Below are 25881 nucleotides of genomic sequence, written 5' to 3' on the forward strand. Positions count from 1 at the left end.
CCCCCCCCCCCCCCCCCCCCCTCGCGGCCAAGACTAGACAAAATAGAAATTTCAATAACCAAAGAGAGCAAACAGAGTTTAAACCCATCATCTGATTAACTTGATGTAGGTCATTATAGATTGAAATACAATGTATGAGATTAAAAAGACAGAAAACTCATATTTAAGGCATTTGCAATATTTCTCATAAGCCCACATAACCCTTACTGTTATTCAATCCATTCCCCCCCTTTTTCTCCATTTCCTCAATCCAGACCTAATCATGCCTCCATAATAACAACGCATTACCCACACAACTTAATAAGAAACACCACCCCGTGTCCATATCCGCAGAACATATATACAACCGCAACCGTAACTGCAACTCCCGCGAACCCAACCCAACCCAACCCAACCCCCCTCTCATTAAGCAGCAGGATCCAAAAATCCCTCAAGCGTCTCATACCCCAACGGCTTAAACAACTCATTACTCAGATCTGCGCCCGAACTCCCCAATAAACCCTCAAAATTCTCAAACGCAGCGTCGAAATTAAGCCAGTCAGGTGATTGCTCTGCGAAGCCAAAGCCTGCAGGAGGACCCGTTAAGGGCGCTCGATCGGCGCGCTCGCTGCTCGTCGGGTGCTGGCCTGGCGTCGGTGTTATAGGATTCAGAAGGCTAGCCATGGGGGAATTTGCATGGGCGTGGGGCTGCTGATTGTGTTGGAGACGGGGGTCGATGCGCGTTTCCATATCTTGTTGCCAGTGCTGGGGCTGGTTGGACGGTGGGGCTTGGGTGTTTTGTGGGTTCTGCGGTGTTGGAGGGCCAGTCTTGGATTCGGGGTGACGTGGCTCAGATGTAACGGGCATGGGCGTGTTGGCAGTTGTCGTGTTGCGGCCAGCTGCGTTGCTGAGCACTGCTCGTCCTAAGTCGGCCATTGTGCCTGCTGACCACCATGCGTTACGTAGGCGGTCGAGTAGTCGCACACACTGCTTCAATTCTTCAGTAGCGCGGTTGACGTGGACCTTGAGACGGCGAGACCGGAAATGGCGGTACACTACACTAAGAGCCACGCCGAGCGCATACGGAACAATGGGTAGTGGTGGAAGGAGCTCAGGAGGCTCGGCGTTGAGAAGATGGATAACTCTTGTCGCTGACAGACTCTGGCGAACATACGAAGGTGTCGACTTGACTGGGGCATTAATCGAAAGTGACTTGTGCGAGGCCATGCACATGGTATGGTGGAAAAGCGACAAAAGACCTAGACATGTCAGTACATCATAGACACAATACCAACTTGAGCACTCACTCATAATCGGACCATCGAGTTTGTCCTCGCCATCTCCAACCATCTCCTCGAATCCTAAAAAGTCATCACCTTCCCAGCCCGTCTCTTCGGCTGCTCTGCCAGGCCGGTAGTAATCAATAACCTTGTCCAACATCTCCGATATCTGAAGCCAAATACCAAAAGGGCTCGACCGCTTCTCGGGGTCCGATGGCAACTGCCTCAAGCTATTGTCTCGGTCATGCATGAGCAGAGGACGTCCATTCATACAGGCATTGATCTTATCAAGACTCCACAAACACCAAAATACATCTTCCAGGTTGCCTTGCGACTCGGAGCTCTGGTTTTTCCATTGGTGGCCAAACTGGAGGCCGAATGTGTGAGCATGGTGTATAGCTTGGGCAAGATGCATTGAAGCTTGCTCGGCACCATCTGGTCCTTCGCAGTGGAGTGATATCAAAGCGAGTACTTGAATGAGCACGACACGGTTCTTTTCTAGCTTTGCTTCAATCCCGACTATGACGGCATTGTACAATCTCTGTGAAAACTCGCGCGGGTTCATTGGCTGAGAAGTGTTGCCTAGATATAGGTGTTTCGCAGCGGTCGCGTGTTTCGATGCTACAATGCATATGGCTTGCATCAATATCCTGGGTTCCCGGCCATGGTTGTATTGCTCGTAGAAGAGATCCTTATCTACCAGTGGCAACAGTGGATGGACGTAGTTGAAGTAAATCTCAAGAAGGGCAGTTTGGTTTGATCGGGAAGGCAGAATATCTACCCCAACAGCTTCCAGGTACGTCAAGAGAGCGCGGGATATTTGAGACTCCTGGTTAGATTGCGGCCCCGTTTCGACGATACGAGCAGTATGCGGACCCGTCTGCGTCGAGTTCGGCCTATGGTCTCGCTCTTCAACCCATTGGCCGATAGGAGGTGGGCCGGGCGATGAAGCTGTCTTTCCACGCTCCGAATGGACTTGCTCTCGCAAGACAGCTTCTGGATTCAGGTAGCCCAAGAAATTTGGTGGAGTCTGGGCGGTTTGGTCGGAGGCCGGGCTTTGTGACGGCGGCATTGTGGACTGGGCATGGCCGTGAGAATGCAGGTCCCCACGGGGCCCTCTTGGATCTTGGGCATGGTAATGCCCGTTCGCAGAAGGCCCACGAGGATCTGAGGTATGGTTGGGTGCGTGTCCACTTTGGGAAGAGCTTCCGATTCCAGTACTGGCCTTGTCGTCGTCAAAAGTACTGCCCTCGTCGTCAAAAGTGTGGCTGCAGCGCTTTCTCCGCTTCTTGCATGATTCACATGCGCGGTGGACTCCTGCGGTGCCGTTAGCTGACTTGTTCCTGTCTCGCGCACCGCCGCTCTGTCACTTTGTTGGTCGTACTTTTGCGCTTCCTGAAAAACTCGTTATTAGCGGCAAAGGTGGCCAACATTTCGGCGCAAACAACAGCACGTCTCGCTGTCAGGTCAGACGTCAAAGCGCGCGTGTATTAGACCACGGAACAGCTGTCGTCTTCATAAACACGAGAGATGGGACAGGGCGTGGGTGACGGGTGTCGCTGCACGTGATGGTCGCACGCCTCCCGCTTCCGCACTATCTGTCCGTATCTGGAGCAGAGATGATTGGCCAGAGTGGCATGGTCCAACCGGAATGGCATCCCATCACTGACCTGGTCCTCACTGTTTCGTATGGTTCATACCGAGACCCCGCCTCTGTCTCTCACCCGTGTTTCCAGTCCAACAGGTATGCCGGCACTTCTACCGCATTCTAGTAGCTTGTCCTTTGCGCCCATGTACCTGCGTGAAAATCAGGTGACTTTTATACTAGGTGTCTCCAGCAGAGACAGATGCTTGCTTCCCTTCACCAAGAAAGACTCATACGTGCGGTTAAAGTCGTCACACATCATATATCAAGGACACGCGGTATAATTGGCGCAAAAAATAATTCCACTACCAATGGCAAAACAAACGCTCCAATATGTGCTTGCTTATGCTATGTGACTTAAAGGGTATGCGCATCACTTCCACCATTGTCTTCTCCCACGACTTCATACACTAAACAGTCTCCATTATCGCAGCTTCTTCCACGTCTCCACCAATATGATTAAATTTATGAACACTCTGAATTTTTTGTCCGAAACAGGTGCCTCAATTGAACGGGTAACAGCGTAAGAATATCGTATTTACGAAGCGTAGCGGTCTGGTCCCTAAGCTAGACCTTCAATGCCCTGCGCAAGCCGGCTCTCCATGGCCTTTACAAGCACAGGCGGTACCGACTCGTCAGTGGCGCGAATAGTGATGCGGTACATCTACACAGCGTTAGTTTGAAGCGCGCCTTTTGCCATCATCTCAACATACCTGAGTCTCAAAGTTCGGTTCCAGTCGAAGGAGACATCCGAACTTGCCCTCGCTTGAATGCAACACTGTAGCACCAACTACGTTCTTTACATTGGGATCTACGCCAGAGACAATACCCCACTTGAAGCCTTTGACCACCTTTTGTACAAAGTCTGAGTTCATGGTCCTGTTCTTGTTGACAAGGCCAAAGATACTCTGTGCTTCGCGGGGAGCACCGCCAATCTGCTTCCAGCGCTTGAAGAAATCCTCTGAGCTGAGTTCGGCACCCTCCATGTATTTGTGAAGGAGGACTGGAAGTTGGAGGGTCAGAGCTTGTAAAGCGCCTGCAAGGTAGGATATGCGGATGGTAGGTGGGTCGACGAAGACATTCTTGCATTCGAACATGATTGTTTGCTGGGTCTGGCCCTCGGGCGGGATCGTAGTATCGGGCAGACCCTTGATGTCTGTCTTCAGGGTTTCCGAAGATCTGTTGTCGAGCGTCGTGGTAAATGAGCCCATCGGGAACTGTGACTTGTTCGTAAAGTAGAAGATGAGAGCACCCAGTTGCCCTCTGTACTCAGTCCGCAGGCCAACTTGTATTTGCTGGTCTTCGTACAACACACCTTCAGACCGGAGAAGGAGGCGGTTGTATCCAATTTCCCAGTCTGGACTCAAGTGGGCAGCACTTGCAAGGTTCGGTGCCTTGGACGTGGCCGTGTCAATGTTCAGGTCAAGACCCTCCAAGTCGCTCGAAATTGTAGCAACACCGTTTGAGCCATTCGCTACACCAGTCCTGGCTTCTTTCGACAAGGGCTCTGTGAGGCTTCTCTTGACACCAGCAGATGTATTCGACCTTGCAAGACCAAGCTCTTTGAGATCTGCATTCGCGTCCTTGCCACCGACGACCCAGGTTCGCTTGTCGCTGGTAGTGGCGTGCTTCTGGTGTAGTCGTGAAAGTAGGGCTGATGTTCGCTCTGGGTATGGAGGCATCTCGTCGCATACGGTTCGTAATAGATTGTCTGTTGGCATCGTAGCAAGGGTGAGGTATTCACATGCTCTTTGCTGAAGCTCAGAGTCGAGCGAGTGACTGTAGGCGCGGAATGCTTGGAGAAGCTGTGGCTTGATCTCAGGGAACAAGTTGACGTACTTGACGTAGCACGAGAGAAGTATGGCTCTCGTGCTTGACGAGCAGCCCCGCATCTTTGCGCTCAGTGCCATGAACTGCTCGATCGGACTGCATCCTTTGTTGTCTGCAATCAAATGGCCAAACTCTCCAAGTAAGTATCCTCCGATCTTTACCAGCGTTTCGTGACAATCCGCCTTGATATACTGTAGAATAGTCTGGGCAGCGTACACCTGAAGCTCTTCGTTGTTGGTGGTGATTTGGATAACGCGTTGCCACACTTCATCACTAACATGGTCTCCCGCCATTGCAATCAGTCGCAACGATATGTCGACGTACCACTGGACATCCGTGGCGTACTTCTCCGTCAAAATCGCAATTTTGAGTACCATCTCTTCTCGTATAGCATAGTCAGCGGATTGCAGGTAGCGTAAGAGTTCGTTTACGATTGCTTGGGCATTTGTCGGGTCACACATGCTGTAGAGTAGATCCAGACCCTGTCTCCGCACGCTGATATCCCTGTCTCTTAAAGAGCCGATGATGATGGCCTGATGCTTCTTGATGGGGTCGAGGTTTTCTGATCGAGCAGCTAAGTGCGTCATGGCTTCCAGTCCCAGATACCGCACGTTAGTCTCCCTAGAGGCAATGAATTTGCCTAGTCGCTGGGAAATCTGCACCATTAGATCTTGCTCCGTGTCGAGGTGAATGACAAGGTTGATTGCTTCGAAAAGGACGGCATTTTGCGCATTATTCTGTTGCACATTCTTTGGCATCTCGAGCGCCGAGTCCATGATCTTCTGAAGCGACTCACGAATGAGTGACCGAATGTGCGAATCCTCTGTTTTGGTTAGTAAGAGTCTGCTGCAGGTGATCAGAGGGTAGACAGACCAGGAGGTGGGTAGTACTGTAATAGCTTGAGCAGCTTGACCAGGATCCAGGGACAAGGCACCTTGTAGTAGAAGTAACCCTCAGCACACTCATTGTCGACAACTATCCGTTTGAACCTGTTCGCGGCCTTGACATAGCTTCCCTTGTATTGTTCGGCGTTGTCTTGAACGAGTGCCGTGACTAGTGATGTGACGGAGAGTGCAACGCCCATGTCAGGGTCATCCATGAGTGATATTATTCGTTCGGCCCATTCGTGTTGTACGATTGCAGGATGTTTCCGGTATAGGCGCAGAAGTGTGAGGGCTGCCTTCTTCTTGACGAATGCTTTGGAAGCCCTATGCCGTGTCAGCCTTGTCGTGTGCTTCGTCCTGTGAAACTTACGGTGAGATGAGGAGTCTGTGAACCTCCGCACTCAATGCCTCTCCCAGCTCCTTGCCACCCACATTTGCAATCGCATGCAATGCCAGACAGTTGTTGAGCTCATTGTGGTCCAACAGGTCCTTCCTAATGCTGTTGACGACCAGATGTAGGAGTTCGTGTTCTTCGTGTAAGAATAGAGTGACGGCGAGATAACCAATCTGTTTTTCCGAGTATTTGGTCGCCGAGACAAGATTAACCGCTTCGAGGTGTCCGAAATCGACGTTCCAGCCGAGAATGTATATGTACAGGAGCTGCGACTGTCAGTAAAGATGGATGTGGTTGTGCCACTGCTTATGTACCTTGCAGACGTATTTCTTCTTCTGGTAGCCATTCAATCCGGCATCTGGTGGAATTATTGTCAGACCAAATCAAGCAGAAAACGCAGGCGGGTAGTACCTCTGAACTTTTGCCTGTAACGTTGTTAGCCATCCGACGTTGCTTAGAACGCGGCATCATGCACCCACCGTATGTTTGCCAATTCCTTGTTGATCCGCTTCTCCTCGAGCTCACGGGCGCGAGCATTTCTCAAGTCAGCGATAAAAGACACGAGTCCTGCGCACAATGAGTAAGCTGCGGTCGCTGGTGGTGATGCTGCTGCCGGGAAGTGCGCATACCTCGCATGGTAGGCACGTTGCCTGTCTGATCTCGACTGAACAGCCCTCCACCAGCCCTCGCCGCCATTTTGGAGGTGACCGAGGCCGCCATGCTGGTGGTAGTTGAGGTGGTGGTGGTGGGTGGGCGGTTCCCACCTGGTAGATAGCCCGACAATGCGGCGGTGTTGGTGCACTATGCTATAGGATGTAGCGGTACGGGCCTCAGAGCAGGGTTTATGCCGACGTGCGCTCTAAGGACCGGAGGCGGATAGTTCGCGAAAGGGGCGGCCGTCAGCAAAATGGAGAGCCGGGCGACAGAATTAAGACGCAACCAAAAGTAAAAAAGAAAAGGCAAGAATCACAGGGAAACACTGCGCATGCTGCTGCATGAGGCTATACAGTCAAATGCGTCCACGCACTCGTGTCGGCGAAGTGGATGGTTGCATGCTCTACCCATGAGGTGCCAAGACTGACAGGGTTCTAGTGTGCGTCGCTGGTTCCACACGGTGCAAGGAGACTGCGACTCTGACTAGCACCCGACATCGCGACCACGAGTAGAGGACATGCAACCATGTTGCCACCTGCTCTCTGCTAGTGATAGACGATACGATTGCCTAAAAAAAGCGTATTCAACCACACGCACACAGAGTTTCTTCAGCCTCGATCGCTACCCTACCAACACTGCCATGTGTTAAATATAAATAGGCCAGTTCGAGCATATGCACAAGACGCGGCCTTTACACTTTCCTAGGAACAGCAACAGAGACTCTGGTAGCTGCTGCGAACATTCTAGTACCATTCATATACTATGCAGGAAGGAAGACGTCATCTTGCGACTGTTAGTCAGATACATTGAGGATCAAACACAGTACATGATACGCGCTTTACACGAACGGGTGAATTTGTCAAGAAAACTTTGATTAACATTTAGCACTTTCGAATATCTTAGTCGTAAGTGTCCTCGTAAGTTTGATCCAATCCAGGCACAATCGCCATCCCACGTCTCGTAAACACTCAATAAACGCCGGGAACTCCCTTCCGTATGCCACCCTCTTTACGCTTTAAATGCATCTACAACTCTTTTATTGCACCAATACATTTATTTCTTGGTGGTGAAGTCGGTCTCGAGGTTTGATGAGCCGTTGTTCTCAGAGCGGCTGCAGTTGCAGGCATCTAAAATGTTTTGTTAGAACAATTCAAGATTGATAAACTAGCAGCAACGGAATCCTTACCTTCAGCGCGCTTTCCGCAGGCACATGTTGAAGAGGGAAGCTTGTTCTCGGTGGCAGCCTTTTCGCAAGCTGGGATACGTTAGTATTGATATTCACGTAGTGAAGATAGAACACATACTGCACTGGAGAGCAGGCTGCTTTCCGCAAGAGCACTTAGCCTCCTGGGCGCACACGCAGGTGCCATTGTTGCGTCCGCAGCAGACCATTTTGAAATGTGTGAATTGATAGAGTTGATTTGGTGGATGAGTGAAGGTGATTGATTCTTGGAGTCGGATATCGTAGACTTGAAGAGCTGAATGTACTGAATGACACTGAGAAGCAGGTTCCAGGCTCTTCTTTATACCCATAACTCTGCCTACCTCTGACAGCTACGTAGTCGACATGGACCCTGGATTCCTAGAGGTGGAGTCGCGTGAGTGGCGATCCCAGCCAATCAGAGCCCACTTGATTACGCCTTTGTCACCTGTTCTGACTATCAATGCTACGCTGATTATGCACTGCCTTTCAAACGCACCCTATTTGCTGTAGATTTTCCAATTTATCTGATCGATAGACATATCCTGCAGGTCCTGACTTACTCCGCAGATATGTGCATATGCAGCTGTTACCGTAGGCCAAACGTGACGAGTCCGCTCATTTCCTCACTTGACATTGCGGCAGATGATCTTGAACAAGTGGAGAGTGTATTATTAAAAACTAGTATATATAAAACATTCAGGCGTATTGATCATGAAGTCGGCATTGTGTTACTGCGTTTCATCCCTTTCCCCTTTAGCCGTTCCCGAGCTGGCAATTCCTTGACCACTGTCTTTGGAGAGATCTCCTCAAATTCTCCAATCGCATCCCGCACCCTCACCGGTGTCCGCGGCCGTTCGTCTCTCAGCTCTCCGACAAACGTGGAGCCCCTCGGTCTTGCAGATACCCCTCTTGGAGACTCTGTAGCCCTTCTTGCCAACTCCCTGACTCGTCCTGGCGAGTCTCTCGAAGGGCTACTCAGCACGCTCGTGTCACCCGAAGTTCTTCGTATCGAACTATCCCGCTGATGCTTTGACAGTGACTGCCTAATGCGCGAGTATTGCGTCCATTTGGTCAGCCTGGAAGTCCTTAGTACCTCCCCAACGGCTTCTTGGAGTTCTCTTACCGCATTGTTCTGCAGCGCTTGGAGCAGCACAATCGCGTTCTGGTGGTCTCTACTGGCCGTTGAGGGGTTTTGCTGCGCAAGACCCTCTTCTGTTGCATTTGCATGCTCTTTGATAATCTCAAGAAGTCCACTGTCTTCCTTGATCTCGTCAGCGATGGCAGCAGCGCCCTCCAGCGTCTGTGCCAGTAAGCCTAGGCCAAGTAATCCTTCAGATCTAGCTTCGGGGTAAAAGCGTTGACGGACGAGCTGGGCGATTGGACGTGCGATCTGGGGCACCTGTAAAATCTGTATTTGTACTGCTTCGACATCTTTTTCTGCATTTGGTCGTCCGAGGTAGCGCAACATGGCGACAATGGTGCGGCCAAGCTCAATCATGGGGTTCTTCATCGTTGTGCTGGGAAGTGGTTTGGATGCGACGAGGGCCTGTTCGACAATGTGTGAGAATATTACTGTGTCCGCTGAAACATCTGCATCAGATGCTTCCGTGTCAGGTCCGACTGTCTCATACATGACTTTCTCAATGTTGTAAAAGTTGCCGGTGACGAGCTTGCACAGTATGGCCGCCGCCTCGCCGCGAACAGAAGGATCTTCCAGTACGAGCATGCGACAGCATGCTTCCATAAGCCCGGCATCTGCAAGTAAAGCCCTATTAGCTTCTGGAAAAGTGAGATGTCGCATGATACCCGCTGCAGCGTACAAAAGAGCGGGCTTATCGCTCTTCTTCATAATCGTAATCAAGCGAACATGGAGCTCCATGATCTTGACCATATCAATGCAAACTTCGTCAGACATGGCCAAGTTTCCCATCATGACACAAGCGCATATCGTAGAAGGCTGTGCACTCTCCCAGGGTGCTCGTAACTTGGCCTCCATTCTTTCGATGACTGGGCTTCTGATGTTGAAGGTTTGTGAAAAGATATCGGTTGCTGAGGCGGCAGACAACATGCCAATAAGCTGAGCCATCAGGAGAACCTGTGCTTCGTCTGATGAAGTGCTGTCTGTGTTTTTGCTTGTTGCGAGTTCCTCGAATACAGCCTTAATCTCCTCTGGCTGGAGCCGCGCCTCAAACTCCAACATGAGACTAACGAGGTCGTCGAGAAGCTTTGGTGTTGCTATTCCCTGCTGAAACTCTGGATCCTGGAGGTAGTGTACCAGAATAGCGATGTACTCGAGGTAATGGTCTTCATCAAACTGGAGTGCTACATTTAGTAAGCTCTTGAACGTCTCGAGGGATACTTCATCCTTAAACTGAGCATCGTTTAGGTTACTCGTAGTCCAGCTGAGTAGATCTGTAGCGTAGTCGAGCGCTGCCTCTGGTATCCTGTCGAGAACAAGGAAGGTAGTTATCGTGGCATCCAGTCTCAGTGTGGCTGCTGCGGCTTTGGCAGGATCTGTCTGCATGAGCTGCGTGTTTGGAGCGGCTTCCAATCCTGCTCACCAAAGTCGTTGCAAAGATTGAAAAGTACAGCCAGTGTAGTCAGGCGTAGCTCTGCTGACTGGAGACAGCTAATGATGGCCTGTATGTCTCTCACCGCGAGCTCTCTGTTGGCATCTTGGTCCCAGTCAGACTATCTGTATTGTAGAAGGCTTCACTCCAGGATACAGTACCATTGTCGGCAACAGAATTACCGATGACTCTCAGACATTGCTTCACTATAGACTCATCGTCGCGGGCAGCGGTCAAACCCCGCAGAGCGAACGCAAGAAGGCCGCTGTCCCTGAACGGAGCCTGCCATCTCTCTGTGACTAGTTAGTAGAGCGTAGTTCACAGGTCTGAAAAACATACTGCGGCCTCCAACGGCGGTTCCAAAGAGTTGTAGCGTCTTCTCAATGGGTACACGGTCCCCACTTGTTGCAAACGCAGCGAGCTTATGCACGTAGTCCGTGAGAGCAGCGGTCTGGCCTGCAGGGTTCCCTTGAAGTAGGCGCTCTAAGGACGCTACGTGTTCGCCAAGCTCCTCATTGGATAGTGACATATCGGAAAGTTGGGAGGAGGATGGAGAAATGCAATTGCCGCAAAAGTCGTGACAATGGTCAGGTCAGGTCAGGTGTGCATGGTGGCGGCTGCGCAGCGGGAAAGATAGCAAATGGTTTTTAGTTGCCCCGGTATTCCCGTCCAAGCAACAGCTGCAGAGTGGGATTTGTCAGGCGCGACAGCAGAAAAAGCTGCAATTATTGGTTTCAGCCACTTGTTTTTCAAGACGCGCAAAGCGGGCAAGTTCCCATGGCGTTCTCGACCCACCGGCCGCTTAGCCTTGCCTCCGTTCGGCTCCGCTGGGCCCCCTGGGAAAGATCCCTTGGCGACAGTTGAGCGATCTGGCACTCAACACTCAACACCAGACGACCACGACGACGACTATCTCGCGCCCATAATTTTGCCGACCAAAGACTTTCGTTGAAAACAATTCTACCTTCAATACCGCCACGATGACGCGTGCTCAGCAGACCATCAGCATTGCGATGCTCCTTACTTCTGTGCGACAGCCCCTTAGCCGTGGCATTCAATTCAAGATGGTATTCTAACATGTGCTGCACAGGTATACCTTGCCCTGTTGCTCCAGGTCGTTCCTCTGCCTCAAAAGGTTCAGGAAGAGATCATACCTTATGTAGGCTTCCCCTCCTCATCTGTCAATGCCTGGCTGACCTCAAGATAGATTCCCTTCTGGGCTCTCATCTCCTTTGGCGCCTACCTCCTCTTCAGTCTGGGCTGGGGTGTCTTTACCTTTAACGATGTACCGGAAGCGCACGCCGAACTCGTGCAGCAAATAGCAGAGGCACGCAAAGACCTCAGCGCAAAGGGCGTGGATGTTGGCGAGGATTGAACGTGACAGGTGTAATGGGAACTGCATAATTGGGCGTTGGTAAGGATCCGCGGCGGAAGGGGGAACATATGTATTGTATGGTTATTTGAAAGTTTCTGGCAAGATAGGCAGCTACTCAGAACAAGACAATCCTCCAGGTTTTGGTGGATAATAATGCTTAAGCAGTTGAGGCCGCCTCTGCCTTCTTCTGCGCCTGTTTCAGCTTTTTTTCTGTCTTCATAAATTCCCGAATGCCCACGGGTATGTCTTCAAACAGCTTTTCCTTGTCAGTGTCATCCAGGCCGCCATCCCAATTGGTCTCGCTACCACCCCCGTCATCGTCCATACTCGTGGCAACATGGTTCGGCGTTGAGTCCCCAGCCACCATACTTCCAGTTCCTTTACCTTCCCGTCGCTGGGCTTGTATTGCGGCTCTTGCCTGAGCCTGCTTCTCTGCCCATTCCTCCATCTCATCTCGATACATGTCCCATACACAGTTCACACAACCAGACATGCAGCAATTGTCTGGTTCTTCGGGGCGCGGAGGGACCAGAACTCCGGCAATGTTTTGTGACGATTTCAAGATCTCTTGTCTGCGTTCTTCGAGCGCAGTCGTGGATCCGAAGATGATACGTGCTTTCGCGAATGTCTCCTCCTTCGTGGTCCGCGGTTGTTCCTTCGGGGGCTCAGGAGTACTATGAGACAAAGATTGGACTTGAGAGAGGGGCCTTTTTAGCATGTCTACAAGCCATTAGCACAAGTATTTTGACTCCATGTGACTGGGATCTAACCCTCGTAGAAGCCTGTGAGGGGCCTGGCCTGTTCTCCCTCTGGCGCTATATAGCTTTTGGATCTACGCTGTATCCGATTACTGTTCTGTAGCCCCATCTGTCCAGCCTCTGTTGAAGCACGCGACCTGCGCCATGACTTCAAGCAGGAAGCACATAATCTTTGGCGCATAGCTTTTGATGCTGTGTGCATGATATGTTCCATTTTACCAACGGAACAACCAAGACTCAGCAGTGTATGGTGATTGAAATATCCTGACTACAACATGCCAAGACTGCCGGTTTACAAGTTGTGGAGTTTTGAGCTTGAGTGGTATCAGCGAAGAGTTCGACGTCATTTTGCGTCGCATTTCCAACCGTCGGCAAAAGCTGCAGCGAATGCCGACAGGGTCACAACACGCGCCGACGCGTCGCATTCACTCTCGTCGCAAAGCCCCGCCAAGCACGTATACCAGAAAAATCATACATTCCTAGCACGAAACCGATTCTTGCTACGCGCCAAAGTCACACGCTTGCTCATCCGGTCGTATACACACATCGAATGTCATGAGCGAACCATCGTCCAAGCGGAGGAGGACCCACTCTCCCGATGGCCGCGCATCGAGTCCACTGAGACAGCCTCCACGCCGACCGTCTTTTGCGTCCCCTACCAAAGCCAGCCTTGCGGGGACCTATCCGAACCTCCAACCTTCTACATTAACCCCTCGCCTTAGCGCATCTCCCAGACGCAGAGCTCATGGAGATGTATCGGCCAAGGGAAAGCAGGCGCGTGCTGCCGAGGATGCTCAAGAGGCCAGTGAAGAATCAGACCTACCGAACACACCATCCCATCGAACCTTTGAAGGATCAAACCAACCGCTTCGGGGTATCCTGTTTTCCTCACTAAGTAAACGACCTCCACGTGCAAAGAATGGCCTCAAACAATCGCCATTGAAACCGAAAGCACCCGCAGTACAATCAGACGATGGTACGAGGGCTGTGGAGGATGGACCAGTAGAGGGAAATGTACGCAAAGTTGTAGAATGGCAGCCTCCTGATCCGGAGGTGGAGCGGAGAAAACAGGAAAAAGCACGGCTACAGCGTGAAGTGGAGAAACTTGAGTCTCAAGTCTCGAGATGTCTAGATGAGATTGAGAAGGAGCAACGGCGAGGCCCAGAAGAGACATTACAACCCCAAGAACGTGAAAGTCTACGGTAAGCCTATGAAGTGACACTTTCGGATCAGTGACTGACTTCAAATCAGCAACTTCATTACCGAAATCAGCGGAGCAGACACAGAACCGGAGAAGCCAAAAGTATCTAGTCTACTCTGCTCATTCTTGCCATTTGCCGCCATACCCGCTCCTCCGCCGCGCTTAAAGCAATCAGACAAGCCAATTCCTTCCCATCGGCCAGTAGACTTAGCAGATCCTCTACCCTACCTAGAAATGTTCACCTCCTTCAAATTCTCAACCCGAATCAGCCTTCCCCGAAGTAAAACTGCTCCATCATCTCGACGCACCCACCAAACCCACACGATCGACATGACCGGCCCCCAAAAACTTCTCACAGCCCAACTCTCCCTAACAATCGACGCCACAGCCCCCGAAATAACAAAGTTACAGCTCATCCGTCTCACACCCTGGGCCGAACAGGAACTCGGCACCTTCATCCGCTCCCGAGCAGCGCAAAAAGATCTCAGCAACGCCTCCTGGGCCATAAATTCCTACTGGACTCTCGCACAGAAACGCGCGCAGTACTGGCACAAGGTCGAAACAAGCTTCCCCCACCTTCTCATCGGCCGCTCAGAAAAAGACACGGAGAACGCATCGCCGCAGGCTCGTTCCAAAGCCTCTAAACCCCTTTCTCGAAAGGAATTGAATCGCCATCTCGGTCGTGATACGCTTGTACTACAAGATGCCCATGTTGTGCTTAAGCTTAGTTGGCGCATTGGGTTTGATTGGACGGGCGAGGCCGAGTCGAATGTCGCTGTTGAACCGGCGTTTCCTCGCGTTTGTAAGTTTAGGCTTGATGAAAATGGGATCAAGAGAGAATGTTGTTGGGAGACTAACGAGATGAATAGGGTCGGAGACGGATACCGCAGATAGCCTGAAGAAGGTGCCCGAGACGTTTGATGCGTTGATGCGGGCGAAGGGCGTGTTTGAGGCGACGACGATTATTGTTGCTTTGTTGTTTGCGCAGTAGGATGGATGGTATGATATAGGGTTGGAGTGTTGGGGTAGAGGAAGAAATATACCCTTTTGTGATGTTTGACATGAATTTTAATTAGTATTTTTCCAGTATTTGGATATCCATGTCTTGTCGAACATCCCATGACATACTTCAGTGGCAAGTTGACGGACCAACACAAGCCACCAAAGGAAACGCATCTATATCCAAACACCTCAACTCTTCTCCCCAGCGACCTCCTCCTTAACAACTGCATCCTTCTTCGGCGGCCTGGCCCCAAAAATCTCACTCCCCACCCTCACTTCATCACTCCCCATACGAATCGCGCCCTCAAAATCCGCACTCATGCCCATACTCAGCTCCAACTTTTCCTTGTCCCACCCCAGCGCCTCAGCAACCCTATCCCGCGTCTCCCTCAACGCCACAAAATCCTCATTCTCATTCTCCTCGGTCATAGCCTTACTCCTCGCAATCGCCCCAATCGTCATAAACCCCGCTAGCTGCAAGTGCGGACACTTATCCACCACATGCCTGCACAGCGCCAGCGCATCCTGGGGTTCAACACCGGATTTACTGTCTTCGCCGGAAGTATTGACTTGCACCATAACCCTCAATTTACTCGCTGAGCCATCTTTTTCCAAGAGGGCTTTGCGGCCCTTTTCGAGTTCATTTGCCTTTTTTTCAGTGTCGACGCTACTCACGCACCAGAGGTTGGGAATTTGCTCGGCGAGTTGCTTGCATTTGTTGGATTGGAGGCCGCCGATCATGTGCCAGTGGATGGAGCGGGGCAGGAGTTTGGCTTTTTCGAGGAGTTCTTGCACGTAGTTTTCACCAAAGTGGGTTTGCAGCGGGTTGGGGGGTTGGTGGAGGGCGAGGATGTCGTTGGCGGGTTTGAGCTTTGAGACGGCGATTAGGCGCACCTGGTGGAATGTTTTGTTAACTTGTGTGAGAGAAGGATGCGGAGGGGGTGTACGCACTGGTTTGGTGCCTTTACTCGCGGCATTGATGCACGCGGTTATGCCGGCAATGTTTTCGGATAGCTGCTTTGCACGTTGTGGGTTGATTTGCATATCTTCGGCCATCGTTGATGCAGGGCTGATGTTTGTGTGTAAGACGTACGACGTGCATGGATGAAGACGTCAGTTCGGCGTTAAGCAGGGCATTATCTCCGGTTAACGCTAAAGCGTTGCTCTAGTACACTGCTCGTGTGTGCCAAAAGTTTAGGTCTTAGCTCTGTCCGTGTGAGATGGTCGCCTTGGGTTGACCGAAATCTTAGTCAACTGGGTAACGGCAGTACGTTTTGTTCAGGCTCTCTAGCTTCGCTGGCACTGATACCAAATGTGTGGATGGGTAATTCCGATATGATGTCTCAGCCAGTTGATGTATAAGGGAGTACAAACCTCCTGTAAGACCTGGAGACGCAGATGGATTCGGGTGCTCTCTTCTCATCCGAAGCAAGGGTATATATTCTTGTAAGCTGCGAATACGCAGTGTAGATTGAACATTTCTGGTGTTATTCTAGCTCCTCAATCGAGGCAACCGGATATCGTACCCGGAGGCCTCACGTGATGTCTACCGTCGATCCCTCCGCGAATCATGAATATGACCGAAATTAGCACCACGCCGTCCATGTACAAACCTTTTCGTTGTCGACGGAGATTGAGCAAACATCATTAATAACAATAAGACTAATGAGAGAATACGTATGAAATTTACCAAGATAAAGTACCAGAAACCAATGCCGCGCGCACGCGGGCGGCTATCGAGCGTATGAGGGACATGGTGCCGGGTGAACAACAGAAAGGGAGCATGGGTCAGGGAACAGACAGCCGGCTTGTCGCCCCACCTGCAAGGTAAACGCAACCCGCAAAAACGGTCACTGTGTCCTTGTGTTATGCGTCTCATGTGACACACGCTACTTGGTACAATCTGTTCTACTAATGAAATGGGGCGTAAACGTCTGTTTAGAGACTAAGACTCCGCAGCTAAGCCACCTAGTAACTTGAGGAATCTCGAAGTAATCTTTAGCATATTGCTTTATATAGCCAAGGCTCCATCCATCCAATCCCGGATTTATCCAGAGTTCCGGGGTATGGTATTACAGGTCCGAAACCTAGTAATAAGTGTGCATGTACTACCGAAGAAAGGATCCTATTGTCTGCTTCTTGGGGATTAAAGGATGACCGCGCCGTAATCTGAGCATGTCCTGACACCTTTGTCCTTCTTTCCCACTTGTTGTGATACGTAGTTGACGATGAAATACCTTCTTTTCGCGGTAGCGGCAGCGGCAACGGCAACAGCGCAAGATGCGCTCGAATCGCGGGTGCCTCGTCCAGATGCACAAGGGCGATATACGCTTGAGGCTGAAGGGATCAAGGCGCAATTCATCCCATATGCTGCTACCCTCACCAACCTCTGGGTCAAAGGTGGGCACTCATTGATATGAGTAAGTGCAGCTACTGACGGAAACACAGATTCAAAGGGCAAACCACAGGACATTGTCCTAGGCTACGACAACACGACGTATTACCGTAAGACTTCTGTTGTGCTAGAGTCAGCTCCATCTAACATGGCCCAGCGGTTGACCCTGGACATCCCGTGTACAATGCCATTCCTGGACGATATGTCAACCGCATTGGAAATGCAACATACAAGATTGGCGACGTCAGATACCATACAGAGAAGAACGATGGGCCGAACACTCTGCATAGCGGTACCAACAACTGGTCTTACAGGGTGTGGAACGTGACGCGTGTGAGCAAGTCATCAATCACATTCGCCATCTCAGACGCTTCCAACTCGTCGCTGGGCATGATTGGTCGCGTGGATGCCAGCGTCACATACTCGGTGTCAAAGAACAAGTGGCACATTTCCATGGATGCTACATCGCCAGAAGCGAAGACTCCTCTCATGTTGACACAGCACACGTACTTTCAGCTTGATGCGTTTAGGCGACCCGACAACCGGACCATTTGGGATCACACAGTGTACATGCCCGAGGCTAAGCGCGTGGTAGTGACTGATGCGAATGCTCTGCCCACGGGGGAGATTGCGCAGGTTGCAGCGAACTCGACTGATGATTTCTGGTCAGCGCCGCACAAGCTCGGGTTTGCGTCAGACAGGCCGGGATTTGAGAACCACTGCGGTAATGGATGCCACGGATACAACGGCGCATGGGCATTCAACGAAAAGAGGGACAAGCGCAAGAGCGTGCTGACGATAGCGAGCGCGTACAGCGGCATCAAGGCGGACCTGAGGACTGACCAGGACGCGGTTGTGTTGTACACATGCAACTGGAACGACGGCAAGACTGAGTTCAAGAGTACGCAGGGGGTTGCCGGGCAGGACAAGTTTATCCCGCGCGATGGATGCATTGCGATTGAGGCGCAGGACTACCCGGATGGCATCAACCAGTAAGTAGATGGACGAGTTGTGACGTCGTCGATGAGCCAAGCTAATAGTGTTGAACAGTCCGGAGTGGGGTCGGCTGAACAAGCAGATCGTCGGGCCCGGCGACAAGTACCACTGGGAGTCGTCGTGGGAGTTTGGGACGCTCTGAGGGAGAGGTAAGGCGAGGCAAGGCGAGGGCTGGCGGCGGCGGCGGGCAGCATGGCATGTGAAGGAGCGTACGTAGCGGGAGTATGTAAGCAGCCAGCTATGCAACCAACCCCATTGCATTGACCGACTGTCGTGTCTGGAGCCCCGCACTCAGGCGGGAGGGGGGGGGGCGGCCGGTGGTGCTCGCGCGCCGCCCAACAGTGTGTGAGAGAGTGCCTGTTCATGATTGCGAGTGTGGCGTGGGTGGCGAGTGTCGGGATGCAGCGGCCCAGCCTGGCGCGTGCAATGCGTATGGATGTGTATATGTACGTACATGTGAATACAGAAGTGAAGCGATGATGTTTGGGCGGCTGAGAGGATGGAGGATGCACGCTATCACCAATATGCTGGGTGGTCTAACGAGGGCGGGCGCGGGCTGTCCGGCACGGCGGGCTGGCCTCGGTGGCTAGGCCGACGGGTGTATGGCCATACCGGTACATAGTACGTACAGCTCGTCGGCTGCCGCTGTATCGTCTTCGTCGACGTCGTCGAGTCTTGCTCGCCCTCTCACTCTCGCATCCAGACCGACATTCATCCCTACCAGTCGCCCAACACTCTCGCTGCAACAGGCCATCTCAGCTGAATGCACGCCGGGCTGACATGCCGGCGCCCGTGTCAGTGTCTGCAGCCTGATATCTGCCCATTTCGGCCCTAACAGCATCATAACGCGGTTTGCCCATCACCGCCCTGCCTGGTTGCCAAGAAACGACATCATTTCACCAATCCTTGCTCACCACTACCACTCCCACCCATCGCCCTCGCCCTCGCCCTCGCCCTCGCCCTCGCCCTCGCCCTCGCGGCCCTCACGCCTGCTCCCTCCCCGCCGCATCGCCCATGCGCTGTTTCTGTCAATCGCGACTGCCATCCCACCCCGCCCGCGTTTCCTGAGTCGCCAGCACAGGGAGAGGCACCCTCGCCGCCCACATTCCCTAGCATCCATGTCCTTGTGACTCTCGCTATCGCCCACCAGACAGCCTCACCACCCCCCACTAGCACGCCCTCGCGATAAGAGTTTATCCCTGTCGGAACCGTCCGTGACACGGCTCTTGGGTATACACGGGCCCCCCAACTACAAGTTCCCCACTATCCGCCTCTCGCTCGACAGCCTCGCTCCCTCGATTCTCTTGCTTCATAATGGGGAACTCGCAGGGAAAAGAGTCCCTACCTGAGCGAAGGAGCCATGGCCGCCGCCCCAGCGCACACAACATCCCTTCTCCAACCACAGCCGGGCCTGGGCACGACAGATCAGGCAACAATCCCTATGGCAACTCGAGAAGGGATAGAGGCAGCAGACCAGACCTATCCATTCTCGGTTTCCGATCAACAGACCATGCTGAGCGCGATCCTGCCCTTGAGCCGCGCCGTGAGACAAAGGCAGAGAGGGAGGCCCGGAAGCTGGAGAGAGAGCGTATTCTTCGGGCGCAGGAGCGCGAAAGAAGTCTGAGAGAGGAAGGCGTTGACGGAGGCTATTTGGTCACACTTGGAGTCTATACCGGTCCCGAAGACTTCAGCAAGGCCGCGGTGCGACAGCTGCAGGTATGGCTTTGCGCTACTGCTTTGGAAACATTTTACTTACACATGCTAGATTGAGCGCCGACTTGCTCCCTTTTGGAGAGGTCTCGATGACCACCAAGACACTTGGACTGAGCACCAGCTTGCCGAAGTTGTAAACGGCCGCCCGCTACCCGCTGCCGACGCCATTCCTCCCCAAGAGCCGCCTCGACCAAACAACAACCTCAGTCCAGTATGGAACCCCCGCAGCTCTGAGCCGAACCTGAACCAACTTACTGTGCCCATGGGTTCCCGATCCATGTCCCAAGAGCCAGAGCGAGGAGGTGGCCTATCGCCTTCGCACCCTGGCTCCTCCCTTCCTTCGCCTACGTCCCCAATGTCCAACCAATCTTCCTCCTCGCCTTTCTTCCGCAGTCGCGCCAAAACTCTGGCTTCTCTCGCAACCGGTTCGCGCAATGCATCGCAGGCCGACATGGCTCCTCAGGAAGTACAGCTGCCAAAGGATCCGTACGTCAATGGCCAACGGGTCGAGGCTTTTCTATACAAGAATGCATCAGAGTGCCCCATCTGCTTCATGTACTACCCACCATATCTCAATCGAACACGTTGTTGCGATCAGCCCATCTGCTCAGAGTGCTTTGTCCAAATCAAGCGTCCGGATCCGCATCCCCCAGAGCACCACGGAGAGCCTGGCGCTGAAGGCTCGCCACCCGCTGAGCCGGAAGAGGAGATCCAATTGGTATCAGAACCCGCTGCATGCCCATACTGCACACAAACCGAGTTCGGAGTGACGTATGAGCCACCGCCTTTCAGAAGAGGATTAGTCTACAGTGGCCAGGGCTCAACCCATTTAGGCAGCGCAACGTCGGCAATGTCATCCACGATATCCTTGCACTCACCCACCTCGGGTGGATCGGGGCGAAGAAGGGCGACGTCACTCGCGGTTAATGACAAGACGGTCATTACAACAGACATGGTGCGGCCTGACTGGGCGAAGAAGCTTGCGGATGCCAAGTCCCACGCTTTACGAAGGGCTGCTGCGGCCACGGCTCTACATAACGCTGCCTATATGATGGGCAATCTGCAACAGGGAGAGAGTCGCTTTGGCATCGGCAGACGAAGACGACTATTCACTACTGATAGCGGCGGTAGTAGTGGAAATGGGACACCACGACGCGAAGGCGAAAGCTCTTCGGGCCAGCAGGGGTCTTCAAGCGATTTGTTTCCCAATAGGTTGAGCTCGAGGAGAGGTAACAGACTTGAAGATCTCGAAGATCTCATGATGATGGAGGCTATTCGTCTTAGTTTGGCGGCCGAAGAAGAGCGTAAGAAAAAGGATGAAAAGGAAGCTGCCAAAGAAGCCCGGAAGGAGGAGAAGAAGAAGACCAAGGAGCTCAAAAAGGTCGTAAAGGCCCAACGTAACATCGGTAGCGGCTTTCATCCTATATCTATTGATGATACCGATGGCGCAGAAGCCAGTAGTTCGGGTGCAGTCGGAAAAGGTAAAGGTATTGACCGATCTGGCAGCGCGGGTGGCTCCAATTCAGAGCTGGGATCGACTTCAAACATTGCCTCTACCAAAGATGATCCTCAAGGCCATCTTGAAGCTAGCCGTGCGCAAATTCAGAGAGAGACGTCTGACTCGGCCAATTCCGCAACACTCGATCCGCACAGCAACGAGCAGCAGTCGCACCGCGCTCTGATGCGCAATCTGTCAAACGCCTCGTCATCCACATCATCGTATTCCGAGTCCTACCAAAACTCGTTGCGACAAGAGAGCCAGAACAATCTAGCGGCTGGTTCATCATATTCACCCAGTCTGAATGCTTCAGGGGATAGTCCTCCACAGATCCCGAATATCCCAACTGGCACGGAGCCCATGTTCAACTTTCAAAGTCTGCAAGAGGCCATTTCTCCTGAGGAGGAGAATAAGAACGAGAACAAGCCTCAGTTTATCGAGGATGTTGGAGAGACGAAGACTCGGTTGCAGTTGGACGGTGCCAACAACAAAGCGGCTGAAGACTCGACGAGCAGTACTGCAGACGTTCCAGAGCAACTAGCTGAGAGCACAACAACGCTCAGGCCAAATGACGACGCGTCAAAGACGGCTGGTGCTCACAATGCTGGCAGTGATGAGATTAGCCCGGCGCCTCCTGTTGAGTTTGTTTCCGACGAGCGCTCTCACATGGACCAGAAGCATATTGGGGAAATCAGCATGGCACATGAAGTGAGCCACCACGCTACTCAGTAGTTCTCACCTTCATAAAACACATTTTTTTTCTTCTTCAAAGAACTATTCCACGCCACTCCTATCACTTGCATTCTCATCGGTGTTTTACACGGCGTTGGGGTGCATTTTTGTTGGCGAGCATTTCGCCCTCTTTTTTTTCCACCAGCAAACAATCGCTATAACAGTTTTTTCTTGTGTTGTTCAAAGTCATATACGTATGCACACGTGCTTTGGAGTAGGGTGAGGGGAGTGAAGATTGTTATCAGCATTGAAATCAAAGGCAAACTAAGCAAAAAAAAAAGGGGGGACAACCCGGGGCCCCATTTGCCTGAAAGAAAGAAAGCATGTGCTTTTTTTTCTTGGTGTGTGCAATAAGAGACTGTGTTTGGGTGGCTGGATTTTCCTTTCTTTCTTTCTTTTTAGCGAAGGGGGGAAGGGAGCATCATATACAGGACATAAGTGTCGATTTGTAAAGTGTGAAAAGGGTTGAACTTGGTATTTTCAAATCAAGATGAAAGCTAGTACAATGACTAAAATTTACTCCTCTGGCAAATGTTTACTCTTTCTCCGCTGACGTGTTCCTTGGTATCTGCGTTGCTATTCGCTTCTTCGCTTCTTCTTCTTCTTCTTCTTCTTCTTCTTCCACCTCTCTTTCTTGCTCTCCTCCGCTACGCGACTCGGCTCTGCTTTTGTAGCTTTTTTTTTGCCTTAGTTATCCCTTCATTCAGCTTCTTTCCGCCTCAGCCTTTGCCCGCCCATAATGGGGGGGACGGCGCGAGCGGGTTATCGAGTCGTACTCTCATGCGTACTCTTTCTGTCCTATACATTTCCTTCCCAACCCTCCCCTTTCCCAAATCACATAACAAAAGCTTCGTAATAACCCCCCTCCTTTTCCAACTAAAAAAGAAAAACAACCTCTTCAAACGCAAGGCAAAAGAAAGTTAAATCCGTGATTATCATATCAATCGTACCATGTTAACATGGCTCTGCGAGTGGCGGAAGTCCCTTCACTCAGTACATCAACGCCTTGATATCGCGGTAGCTCAGCAGCGCGGTTGTCGACTGGCGCGAGAAGAAGAGAGAGACTAGGTCCATGATGTTGCGCATTACGGCGTGCGGCTTGCCTGGGTGCAGCAGGTCGAGCAGGGTTAGGGACCAGCAGGCGAGTTGAACTATGAGGAGGAAGGCGATGCAGATGCGGAAGGAGGAGTCTTTGCCCATTGCTGCTGCTGGTGTTTGTGTTTTGTGGAGTATGTTGTTGTGGGTTGATTGGCTGACCAGAGATCGCAGGTAGGGTGGTGACGTGTTTGGTTTGCGAGTGTGGGGTTTGGAGGTGGTTGACTGACTCGCTTGTTTCGGGGGCGCTTTTGTGTGTGTGTGGAGAGAGAGCGAGAGAGGTATGTGTGTGCTGTAAACCAGTAGTTCGCAGGATGATGCGTGTGCTTTTTTTCCCTTCGGTTTGCAGGCGTAGTTCGCAGTAGTAGTGGTGGTGGTGTGTGGGTTTTTGCAGCTCTTTTGGTAAAGCGGGAAAAGAGGAGAAGAAAGAGAGTAGCGCGGTAATATAAGTGAAGGTAGGTCGGAGTTTGGGATATGAAGGGGGCAGCAGGGGATGCGCGATACGGAAAGTGAACACGTTTATTAGGAGTTTTAAATTGCGAATTTGAGTGTGCTGAGCGTGCGCGTATCTCTTTGAACTCGGTTCCAGGGTCTGCTTTTTTTCTTGCGCGCGTACGGGGAGGGGGCCAACAGGTATAATTTATGCTTATTTTTTGCACAAACGGGTAATAAAGAGGGGAAATTGGCGAGGTCGGGTTTGGTTGGATGAGAGGGTAGTTGCAAAGGTGGAGTCCTTTCTTGTTGATATGTACTCTTGGTTTGAAGTGTCGGTGAGAATCTGGATCCGTTGGCAAGGAAGGGAAACCCAGCGATAGCCAGTCGTTCGTACTAATCCCCGGCGTTTACTTTTTTTGTCCGGCTGGAACGTTGAATTCCGTCGGAAGAACACGAGTGACAGTTGACAGGGTAGAGAAGAAGAAGAGGGGGGAGCTGAATGTACTCTTTCGCACACCGAATTATCGACCTTGTTCGCTTTCGTCAGTGGCGCAAGCCTCGCAGTCAGCTGGTATCAACATCCTCCCACAACGCCGTGATCCTAGCGTGCGGGGGGCCGTACAGGCGGCCAGGAATCGTGTGAGCATGAGGAATGAATGTCGGTGTGTTGCGATATGCTCGGGTTCTGAGAGCAGCTTAGTCTCTTTCTTTCGGGATTGTATTCTCCACCCACACTAAGCTGGCGTACTAGGTTTTCTGCCATTTGGGCTCTCAGCCACCAATCCACCACCCCGCTATCTGCAGCTATCTGACTCTACTGTCGCTAGTAAGCTAATCTAGGTAGACATGGAGATATAATTACTAGTTGTTATTGAGATTCAACTCTAATACCTTTAAAAGGCTTTATTTATTAAATGTATTAAAAAATAATAATTAACCAATCTAACTACCCACACACTATCTAAGGGTTGTTCCGCCACGAAAACGCATCCAGCAGCGCAGTATGTCAGCAGCAAAGGGCCGATTACGACTGCCATCCCAAACTAACAAGCGATCAGAGTCAGCTGTGCGCCCTTGCTATTTACGCAAATATGAGCAAAGTCACACTTGCAGTAGCGCAGACAACAACAATGATGAATATGAAATAGAGGAGATACTCGATGCGCGTACCAATTGCAGAAACCCACATTATTTCGTCAGATGGATTGCATACCAGGACGATGCATTGCGGTACCACGCCTCCAGCTTCAAGAACAGCTCGTACAAGCTCCGTAGTTTCCATGCGACAAACTCTATCCTACCAGGCCCTCGTAACATACTACGCATCTGGATAGTATATTACTTGAAGGAGGTTAAAGACGCGGATGATCATCTTGATGGCAATGTGTTGGCGAAATAAACAAGAGCGTATGAGGGTGGTATCTACCTTAAAGTAGTCAAGTTCTCACCATGTCTTTGTTAGGTATCTTTCGCATTATCCAACTTGCTTTTCCTCAAGGCTATAGTTTCCCGAGTGTTAACTAGTTTCTCTACCAACTCATGAAGATGATAACCTCAAAAGTCTTAGGGTCAATAAATTCAGCAACAGACGCTGGGAATAGGTCGAATAAGCGGCACATTCGCTTTTTCGCCTTCTTCTCACAATACTATTTCATCTAGGTTAATTCACTTCCTATTCAAGCTGTGGAGACTCTAAAAAAGACAAGGATGTCCTAAGAGACTTGTGTAAATCATGCCATCTCTATGCAAGGCCCCAAGAATGCACCTAGCTACTTGTTTCATCTCGGGGGCGTATTAGTCTTTCTTTGATTCTGTGAGGAGTGCACTATTTAGATAATACTTCGAAATGATAGAGGATGAAGCAGCTGGGATTGGGACCGTATCGATGACGAGAACGACGGAACGATGCCTTCGATTGGTGGAATATTGGCTTCGTTTTGTTGGCGCTCATAGCTTGTGATGCTCTTGGAGATGTAGTTCTTTTTAATTTGGTGCCTACAGTATGCGTGTTAGGAGAGTAAAAGAGGTTCGGGGTCATAATAACGCCTTAACGATTACGGATATTGAGGGTGTCGTTTCAGAACCTGATCGGTATTGAAAAATTGCGGTATTGAAGTATATGCTGAAATCTTGCCATTGAATGAACTTAGGGTGTAATTGGTTTGGACGGATGGTTTACGGTCACAACTATGCGATTTCGTTATTAAGGGTGAAGTGACTACTTCTCTATGATTGGTTGGA

General features: G+C 51.4%; 12 protein-coding genes across 12 annotated transcripts; 5 read left to right on the forward strand and 7 right to left on the reverse strand.

Annotated features, from left to right (window-relative positions):
* Positions 1-83: 83 nt before the first annotated feature.
* Positions 84-2787, reverse strand: COCSADRAFT_124476 (uncharacterized protein). The gene is made up of 3 exons (XM_007705213.1): positions 2644-2787; positions 1287-2576; positions 84-1238 (listed from the first exon to the last, which is right to left on the reverse strand). Exons 1-3 carry the CDS (start codon positions 2690-2692, stop codon positions 406-408), a joined length of 2172 nt encoding a protein of 723 aa, XP_007703403.1. The 5' UTR covers positions 2693-2787; the 3' UTR covers positions 84-405.
* A 392-nt stretch (positions 2788-3179) lies between these two features.
* COCSADRAFT_149555 (uncharacterized protein) lies at positions 3180-6941 on the reverse strand. Its single transcript, XM_007705214.1, has 8 exons — positions 6642-6941; positions 6492-6579; positions 6424-6437; positions 6327-6370; positions 5989-6278; positions 5608-5942; positions 3618-5557; positions 3180-3568 (listed from the first exon to the last, which is right to left on the reverse strand). Exons 1-8 carry the CDS (start codon positions 6730-6732, stop codon positions 3467-3469), a joined length of 2904 nt encoding a protein of 967 aa, XP_007703404.1. The 5' UTR covers positions 6733-6941; the 3' UTR covers positions 3180-3466.
* Positions 6942-7497: 556 nt separating this feature from the next.
* COCSADRAFT_39781 (uncharacterized protein) lies at positions 7498-8203 on the reverse strand. The gene is made up of 3 exons (XM_007704917.1): positions 7971-8203; positions 7853-7921; positions 7498-7793 (listed from the first exon to the last, which is right to left on the reverse strand). The coding sequence occupies exons 1-3, from the start codon at positions 8056-8058 to the stop codon at positions 7720-7722; spliced, it is 231 nt and encodes a 76-aa protein (XP_007703107.1). The 5' UTR covers positions 8059-8203; the 3' UTR covers positions 7498-7719.
* Positions 8204-8579: 376 nt separating this feature from the next.
* COCSADRAFT_174400 (uncharacterized protein) lies at positions 8580-10969 on the reverse strand (the record flags this gene model as incomplete). Its single annotated transcript, XM_007705215.1, has 4 exons — positions 8580-10384; positions 10432-10545; positions 10602-10733; positions 10780-10969. The coding sequence occupies 4 exons, from the start codon at positions 10967-10969 to the stop codon at positions 8580-8582; spliced, it is 2241 nt and encodes a 746-aa protein (XP_007703405.1).
* Positions 10970-11420: 451 nt separating this feature from the next.
* COCSADRAFT_97908 (uncharacterized protein) lies at positions 11421-11815 on the forward strand (the record flags this gene model as incomplete). Its single annotated transcript, XM_007705216.1, has 3 exons — positions 11421-11468; positions 11531-11599; positions 11648-11815. 3 exons carry the CDS (start codon positions 11421-11423, stop codon positions 11813-11815), a joined length of 285 nt encoding a protein of 94 aa, XP_007703406.1.
* A 157-nt stretch (positions 11816-11972) lies between these two features.
* COCSADRAFT_98254 (uncharacterized protein) lies at positions 11973-12682 on the reverse strand (the record flags this gene model as incomplete). The annotated part of the gene is made up of 2 exons (XM_007705217.1): positions 11973-12535; positions 12586-12682. 2 exons carry the CDS (start codon positions 12680-12682, stop codon positions 11973-11975), a joined length of 660 nt encoding a protein of 219 aa, XP_007703407.1.
* A 446-nt stretch (positions 12683-13128) lies between these two features.
* On the forward strand, positions 13129-14765 carry COCSADRAFT_174403 (uncharacterized protein; the record flags this gene model as incomplete). Its single annotated transcript, XM_007705218.1, has 3 exons — positions 13129-13775; positions 13825-14576; positions 14644-14765. The coding sequence occupies 3 exons, from the start codon at positions 13129-13131 to the stop codon at positions 14763-14765; spliced, it is 1521 nt and encodes a 506-aa protein (XP_007703408.1).
* Positions 14766-14965: 200 nt separating this feature from the next.
* On the reverse strand, positions 14966-15832 carry COCSADRAFT_174404 (uncharacterized protein; the record flags this gene model as incomplete). The annotated part of the gene is made up of 2 exons (XM_007705219.1): positions 14966-15670; positions 15728-15832. 2 exons carry the CDS (start codon positions 15830-15832, stop codon positions 14966-14968), a joined length of 810 nt encoding a protein of 269 aa, XP_007703409.1.
* A 967-nt stretch (positions 15833-16799) lies between these two features.
* Positions 16800-18271, forward strand: COCSADRAFT_39790 (uncharacterized protein). Its single transcript, XM_007704918.1, has 3 exons — positions 16800-17176; positions 17225-17281; positions 17329-18271. The coding sequence occupies exons 1-3, from the start codon at positions 17005-17007 to the stop codon at positions 18165-18167; spliced, it is 1068 nt and encodes a 355-aa protein (XP_007703108.1). The 5' UTR covers positions 16800-17004; the 3' UTR covers positions 18168-18271.
* Positions 18272-19246: 975 nt separating this feature from the next.
* COCSADRAFT_239130 (uncharacterized protein) lies at positions 19247-22386 on the forward strand. Its single transcript, XM_007705220.1, has 2 exons — positions 19247-19883; positions 19933-22386. The coding sequence occupies exons 1-2, from the start codon at positions 19482-19484 to the stop codon at positions 22108-22110; spliced, it is 2580 nt and encodes an 859-aa protein (XP_007703410.1). The 5' UTR covers positions 19247-19481; the 3' UTR covers positions 22111-22386.
* Position 22387: 1 nt separating this feature from the next.
* On the forward strand, positions 22388-23067 carry COCSADRAFT_239131 (uncharacterized protein). The gene has a single exon (XM_007705221.1). The coding sequence runs from the start codon at positions 22642-22644 to the stop codon at positions 23032-23034; it is 393 nt and encodes a 130-aa protein (XP_007703411.1). The 5' UTR covers positions 22388-22641; the 3' UTR covers positions 23035-23067.
* On the reverse strand, positions 23068-23736 carry COCSADRAFT_239132 (uncharacterized protein). The gene has a single exon (XM_007705222.1). The coding sequence runs from the start codon at positions 23308-23310 to the stop codon at positions 23101-23103; it is 210 nt and encodes a 69-aa protein (XP_007703412.1). The 5' UTR covers positions 23311-23736; the 3' UTR covers positions 23068-23100.
* Between the last annotated feature and the right edge of the window lie 2145 nt (positions 23737-25881).

This window comes from Bipolaris sorokiniana (assembly GCF_000338995.1).
Source record: "Bipolaris sorokiniana ND90Pr unplaced genomic scaffold COCSAscaffold_13, whole genome shotgun sequence".
NCBI classification, from domain to species: Eukaryota; Fungi; Ascomycota; class Dothideomycetes; order Pleosporales; family Pleosporaceae; genus Bipolaris; species Bipolaris sorokiniana.

Coding starts and splice junctions, on each gene's coding strand:
- COCSADRAFT_124476 (XM_007705213.1), bottom strand. CDS start 2,692: ATGTTGGCCACCTTTGCCGCTAATAACGAGTTTTTCAGGAAGCGCAAA. Junction 2,577..2,643: donor GTTTTTCAGGAAGCGCAAAA/GTACGACCAACA, acceptor ACGGCACCGCAG/GAGTCCACCGCGCATGTGAA. Junction 1,239..1,286: donor ACTCGATGGTCCGATTATGA/GTGAGTGCTCAA, acceptor TGACATGTCTAG/GTCTTTTGTCGCTTTTCCAC.
- COCSADRAFT_149555 (XM_007705214.1), bottom strand. CDS start 6,732: ATGGCGGCCTCGGTCACCTCCAAAATGGCGGCGAGGGCTGGTGGAGGG. Junction 5,943..5,988: donor CACAGACTCCTCATCTCACC/GTAAGTTTCACA, acceptor GACACGGCATAG/GGCTTCCAAAGCATTCGTCA. Junction 5,558..5,607: donor ACAGTACTACCCACCTCCTG/GTCTGTCTACCC, acceptor TAACCAAAACAG/AGGATTCGCACATTCGGTCA.
- COCSADRAFT_39781 (XM_007704917.1), bottom strand. CDS start 8,058: ATGGTCTGCTGCGGACGCAACAATGGCACCTGCGTGTGCGCCCAGGAG. Junction 7,922..7,970: donor GCAGCCTGCTCTCCAGTGCA/GTATGTGTTCTA, acceptor AACGTATCCCAG/CTTGCGAAAAGGCTGCCACC. Junction 7,794..7,852: donor CTGCGGAAAGCGCGCTGAAG/GTAAGGATTCCG, acceptor AAAACATTTTAG/ATGCCTGCAACTGCAGCCGC.
- COCSADRAFT_39790 (XM_007704918.1), top strand. CDS start 17,005: ATGAAATACCTTCTTTTCGCGGTAGCGGCAGCGGCAACGGCAACAGCG. Junction 17,177..17,224: donor CACCAACCTCTGGGTCAAAG/GTGGGCACTCAT, acceptor ACGGAAACACAG/ATTCAAAGGGCAAACCACAG. Junction 17,282..17,328: donor CGACAACACGACGTATTACC/GTAAGACTTCTG, acceptor AACATGGCCCAG/CGGTTGACCCTGGACATCCC.
- COCSADRAFT_239130 (XM_007705220.1), top strand. CDS start 19,482: ATGGGGAACTCGCAGGGAAAAGAGTCCCTACCTGAGCGAAGGAGCCAT. Junction 19,884..19,932: donor CCGCGGTGCGACAGCTGCAG/GTATGGCTTTGC, acceptor TACACATGCTAG/ATTGAGCGCCGACTTGCTCC.
- COCSADRAFT_239131 (XM_007705221.1), top strand. CDS start 22,642: ATGTTTACTCTTTCTCCGCTGACGTGTTCCTTGGTATCTGCGTTGCTA.
- COCSADRAFT_239132 (XM_007705222.1), bottom strand. CDS start 23,310: ATGGGCAAAGACTCCTCCTTCCGCATCTGCATCGCCTTCCTCCTCATA.